General features: G+C 29.0%; 1 protein-coding gene across 1 annotated transcript; it reads left to right on the top strand.

The window, feature by feature from the left end:
• The first annotated feature begins 1,968 nt into the window (after window positions 1-1,968).
• Window positions 1,969-4,539, top strand: LOC108561219 (flexible cuticle protein 12-like). The gene is made up of 3 exons (XM_017919064.1): window positions 1,969-2,226; window positions 4,164-4,285; window positions 4,343-4,539. The coding sequence occupies exons 1-3, from the start codon at window positions 1,969-1,971 to the stop codon at window positions 4,533-4,535; spliced, it is 573 nt and encodes a 190-aa protein (XP_017774553.1). The 3' UTR covers window positions 4,536-4,539.
• The last annotated feature ends 1,724 nt before the right edge of the window (window positions 4,540-6,263 follow it).

Here is a 6,263-nt window from a genome sequence, read left to right as displayed (position 1 = left end):
TATCTCTTCTTTTTCATAATATTGTAAACTTTCTTCATCATCTTTAAATGTTTTTAGGATTCCTGGAACGTACACACAACAATCGATTGTGTCTACTACATTATAAGTATTTATACCAAATTTAGTGATATTTTAACAGTTAATTCTTTTTTTACTTCATTTTTATGTATTAAGTTTTTAATTTATAAAGGGCGGAAATACCTATGTACTAGATATCAGCATTAGTTAATCACTCTCATTTATAACGTAATCCTTAGACTATTTTCAGTTCAGTGGAAGGTGGCCTAAACTCATCACCAGACCTGGAAAACCATCGAACGCGGCGACCTCTTCCTAAAGACCAATCATCCTACTGCCTGTTTTATCTAACCAATTTGTCTATTGCTGCGAAGACTGGGGCCTGGGTGCTTGTTAATTTCCTCATTCCGGTTCAGCAGCTAGAATTTCGTGAACCATATAGTACTGTAGAACAGGTGCATCGTGTGGTGGATGTGATTAACAAAAGTCTTAAGAAGAGGTACTGCTCTGCCGTTTTCCTCAACATGTCACAAACGTGACATCCACATGACTATTAAAGTCATATTCAAATTATATTTGAATGACGTGCACGTTTAGGTCAAGTACACAGATTTAGGAAATATGTTTTTATAATATTTATTGAATACTTTAAATAAATCTCAAAAATAATTATTTTTTAATTTATTTATTATTATTAAAGCAATCTATCATCTGACATAGATATCAAGCTTTGCGGATGTGGTAAAAAGAAAATACAAAAAGGACATTAATGAAGAGATGATCCAACAACCCCACTTCACATATACAATAATTATTAATGCAATAGCAAAAATTGATTTATTAAATATTTAAATCGGTTGGCTAAGTCTTGCGGTTTAAACCTCTTCAGTCTTCGACGATGATCTGCAGTATGCATCAGCACCGTAGTCAGTTGGTTTTGGTGATTCTCTAGCCAATTATGGTATCTTGTGCTAACCTTTGCTATTTCTTCCTTGACGAAACTGATGTTAGCTTGCTTGTGGATGTCATCGTTTGTGAAGAACCATGGAGCTTTGGTAATTTTTCTTGGCGTTTTGGACTGGAATCTCTGTATTATATCAATACTGGTGTTACAGGCAGATCCCCAAAGTTTTAGAATAGCTTTATAATGGAGAACTTTGTTTTCTGTTGATATGCAACAGTGTCTTTCTATTAGCCAGTCCAGCTTCCTAGCCCTCAGATTGAGACATTTTCTCTTGGTTGCTATATGCGTTTTCCAAGTAAGGCGTCGATCTAGGTGCATGCCAAGGTACTTGCCAATAATTATTGAAAAACAAAAGAAAATCTCCGAATAAATTGAATTAATTTATGGAATTATTACTAATTACTTATTTGAATTACTATATATTCTATAAAATAAAGATGTTAAATAACCTATTTCTTCGCATATTAAGAGTCGGAGGTCGATCTGGGATTTCTTACTCTGTACGAGCACATATCAACTTGAAAAGTACCGTTATAATTTTGGTCTTTTTTTGATCTTTTAAATATTACATTATTATTTCCCGGGCAGTAAGAGCTATGGACAGTAGTCCTTTGCAACAATTCAATTTCGTTTTATTTTTTTATGTCATTTATTTAAGTTTGCACCAAATCAAATTTGCTGTATGTTTGCTTATGTAAATTAAATAACGATTAAATATTGTTTAATAATCAATATTAAAGTTGCAAAAATGTTAGCAATAAAGGAAGACTTTTTCGTTTAGCTAGTAGTGCTTTATTGCACTGCAATAAAACCTTTGCAATATTTTCCAAAAATTTGTTAAATTTTGTGAAACGACTCGTTCTAAGAAACCCCTACCATTAGCAGGTAAAATCAAGTCATAGCATATTTCAGCAAAAATATTCAGTTAAATTTTGAAAGCCAACGCGAGTGAACATTACAGTAGATATCAGAAGAGATTCAAAGCCATGGATACATTCCCAGAGTACACTAGTTTAGAGGATGCTATAATGCTACTCGCACCTCCTGATTCTTCAGAGGAAGATGAATATATTACCTTATATAAATTCGAAGAGGAACCTCTAGAACCCATGCAAGTGTCCCAACCGGAAGTTCCGATACAAAAGAAACTTTTCATACCACCCCCTTCATTAGTCTTGAAAGAAGTAAAAAATTATGCTCCACAACAAAAGCGTATCGCCAGGACGAGACTCTCATCCACTGATGTGAGACCTATTAATAATAATAATAATAACTTAAGCAAAGTCGTAAAAACTGAATCTAAAAAAAAGATCGGTCCGATGATGAAGAAAGTTTACAATATTATGAAAAAGAAGAGATATTAAATGTTTTTAGGATTCCTGGAACGTACACACAACAATCGATTGTCTACTGCATTATAAGTATTTATACCAAATTTAGTGATATTTCAACAGTTAATTATTTTTTACTTTATTTTTATGTTGATTCAAATATCTGTAACAGATACAAGCTAATTTAAAGATTACATATCTATGTTATTACAAAATTCAATAAAAAGTGTTCTTAATTAATTAAATATTAGTAGTAACATAACTTAAGATAATATCGAGTAATATAATTTGAGGAAAAATTCATATTTATATATTTTTAATTTATAAATAAAAGTTTATTTCTTTTCCAATTCCTTGTTTTAATTAGTTTAACACATTTCTTAACCCTTTCCAGTCTAATGATTTCAATTGGAATCATTACATTTTAAATACAATTTTGTCTTTCGACGATTAAAACTGTTGAATGCAACTAATGTAAATTTTTTAACAGGTGGTAATATTGAATAATGAAGAAAAAGCAGGTAAGATGTTTTTTTATGATTAAGTAAGTACTTTTATACAGATTAGAATAAAACATTTTTTTTTAAATAAATTTGGGCTGGAAAGGTTTGAAAAGAATAAATTTATCTATCTTAATGGATTAATGTACAAAAGTAGACAGGTTTCAAAAATAAAATATCAAAATTCAGAAATATGACAAAAAAAATTCTTTGAAGTCAAAATATACATACCCTACATTTTTTTATATATATTCATAAATTGATTTATAACAAATACATTTGAACACTATTTTTTTTATAAAAAGATAGATACATAATAATTTAGATAGTTGGTTTTGTGATTTATAAACAGTAATAAATAATGTATATTGATTTTCCAAATGTGGGTGTTGATAGAAACTTTTTATGTCCATGACATTTTCATTCAGGGAAATATTATTAGTGACAGCCTAATATCATAACAACAACATAATTTGAAATTTATAATATGTAACACGACGGGTGCTATTTATCAAATATCAAAATCTTCTGTACTGGAGACCTCAACCGTCTCTCTTCGCGGTTTGATCTGCCTTCAGGAGCAAGTTAACAGTGTTGTCAACTTACAACGTTACAATATATATTACATTAACATACACGAAATAATCTCTAATTATTCTCATTTATTTAAAATTGTATTGATGTAGAATTGTATTGAATTGTATAGAATTAACCTAGTATAATTTTATTAACTATTTGAAAGATGTACAACTAACTTAAACTAAACAAAATTGAGTAGCTGATAGAAATTAAAATTCTTTGTCACGAATTATACATGTGACAATTACATCAATTAAATGTCATTGAAATTTAGTCTATTTTATGTGTATTATATTTTTATATCAATAAAATGTTCAAAATGTTTAGAATAAAGAAACAAATTTGTTTTAACGTATTTATTAGTCAAACATTGATATATTAAAAACAAATATATAATTACGATTCTTCGAATAATATGTTGCACAATACAGATGTAATCCAAATATGGTTAAATAGCCTCAAGTATGAATATTTGTTCGTAATAATATTTAAATTAAATCGTACATAAAAATTTGAATAAAACAAAAATAACCACTGGACCCAATAAAATTGTAACGTAAAGGTCGCGTATCATCATTTTGCAACGATCTTCTTTCGTTGGGGTGGGAGAGATTCGTTGAAATGTTTTCGGTATAAAAGATGATACTTACCAAATTCCGAGCACAGTTCTCAATTCCAATAGAAGAGCAAACAAAAATCTACCACAATGAAATTGGTTTGTAATTATTCAACGTAGTCATTCGACGAAACTAATTATTCTTGTATTCGCAGATCGTAGTTCTCGCCGCTCTTGTAGCCGTTGCTGTTGCCGCTCCACAATACAAGGATGAGAAGGATGCTTACGTCGTTAGGCAAGAGTTGGATAACATCGGCGTCGATGGATACCAACAAGCGTAAGATTGAAAAAAGATTGAAAACGACATTTTTGTTAATTGTAAATGTGTTTTTAGTTATGAAACTAGCAACGGAATCTCTGCCTCCGAGCAAGGACAAGTCATCAACGCCGGTCAAGAAAACGAATCCATCGCTGTTCGTGGACAATTCTCTTACGTTGGCCCAGATGGTGTCACCTACACCGTCACCTACGTTGCTGATGAGAACGGTTTCCAACCACAAGGAGCTCACATCCCTAAAGCCGAATAATAAGCATCACCATTAATGAATCTCATAGTTTAAGAATAAAATATTATTTAAAAATATCTACAAATCTATTTTATCGACACATCCTACGCACAGTTTAGTTACTATTACTTTTTGGTATAGAATATAAACTAAAATTAGCAAACTCAAAGTTATATATGAAATAACTTTGGATATATAAATATTTTGTTTAATTAAATTTATTAGTTACAATTTGCCACAGACTGGCAATGAGAAAATATGTCCCTAATTTGGACCAAAAGGTTATTAATTATACGGTTACTTACAGATAGTAGACTTATTATGCAAAAGTTAAGCACTTTATATTTACATAATAGGTGATATATTTTTATTTCAAAACTTCGAACTTTTATGATTAGTATAAAGTTTTAATAAAGAAGTTGGTATTTGCTAGTCATAAGTGAAGGTTATATTAATACTTATGGTGTATTAAGTAAGACGTTAAATCAATATGCTTAACATTTTGTTTAGAAAGTAGTATTATAAAGTTATAAAAATATAATCAAATTGAAATGAAACTTCTAAAAGATTATATTTATCAATATGTAACATAGTTATCCAAAGAAAGCTTCTACTTAAAATAAATGAAAAACTATTTTAATAACGATTTTTTTTGGTGATTTGAGTAAAAAAATATAACAATAATAACATTTATTATAACTGACAATAAAAAACGAAATTTCACTTTCATACAAATCAAAAAATTTGAAACAAATTAAATCGATTTGAAAATTTAATCTAAAAATTTGCATTTATTAAAAAAAAATATATTAAATGCATGAAAGTATGCAGATCGAATATTCCAACGACCTCAAAACCGGATTCATGGAATACCGCACCTGGAGTTATTCAAAATTTGCCCCAGATGAACAAGGAATCCCCACACATTCACACCTAAAAAAAGTGATGATTACACAACCTATCAAATGTCACCAATATGTTGATCTGATTTACATAAATATACACGAATGATTGACTGCAAGGCTAATCTTCTTATTGATATATTCAGCAATTGTAAGCATACAAAAAATATACTGTTTAAGATGTTAGTTTATGATTACTTTTATGGACTGACTTTGGAATTTCCAAATACACTTTTTTTTTGTTTCATATTTTTATATAAAACTATTTCAATGTCATTCTATAAACATCAATTAATTTATTCATAATAAGCAATAAAAATGGAACTCTAAGTTAAGTTATTATATTTATAGGCAATAGTTTACAAGTTATTCCAATTTATTTATTGTAGAATTTTTTTTTGTGCGATCCTTTTTTATACGATTTTTTTTGTGCGGTTCTTATTATGTGCTATACAACCAATTCCAACGGTTATGAAATTTTCGAAATTTTCAAAATAATAAGTACAAAAGTCACACAATGTAAACGGAACTAAATATGTTTAAATATATTTTTTAGCAACATGCAATTTTACCTTTAATTAGAACAATTGACAAAATCGTCTTATCACCAAATCGTGTATAATTAAATTTGTTTATTTTTTTTTTGTTAAAGTATTACAATCAATGAATATTTATCTCGTATATTAATAATGAGAGTAAAAACGCAAAGGCGACAGCATTGTGCAACTTTCTTGCTTCGTGTGGACTTGTTTTTTTTTGTATAAAGAAATTTTAATATAAAAGACGAATTCATTAAAAAGATTAACATAATCAGTTTAGTCGCAGAGACAACTACAACTATTCAAAA

Source organism: Nicrophorus vespilloides, unplaced genomic scaffold (genome assembly GCF_001412225.1).
Source record: "Nicrophorus vespilloides isolate i.1.1-1 unplaced genomic scaffold, Nicve_v1.0, whole genome shotgun sequence".
NCBI lineage: Eukaryota > Metazoa > Arthropoda > Insecta > Coleoptera > Silphidae > Nicrophorus > Nicrophorus vespilloides.
Note: the sequence above shows the minus strand (reverse complement) of the source record. Positions and strands in the feature narration are given on the sequence as shown.

Bases quoted from the DNA above. Each gene is read 5' to 3' on its own strand.
- LOC108561219 (XM_017919064.1), top strand. From the start codon at position 1,969: ATGGATACATTCCCAGAGTACACTAGTTTAGAGGATGCTATAATGCTA. The intron at 2,227-4,163 runs GTGAGACCTATT...TTGTATTCGCAG, and splicing joins CGAGACTCTCATCCACTGAT to ATCGTAGTTCTCGCCGCTCT. The intron at 4,286-4,342 runs GTAAGATTGAAA...ATGTGTTTTTAG, and splicing joins GTCGATGGATACCAACAAGC to TTATGAAACTAGCAACGGAA.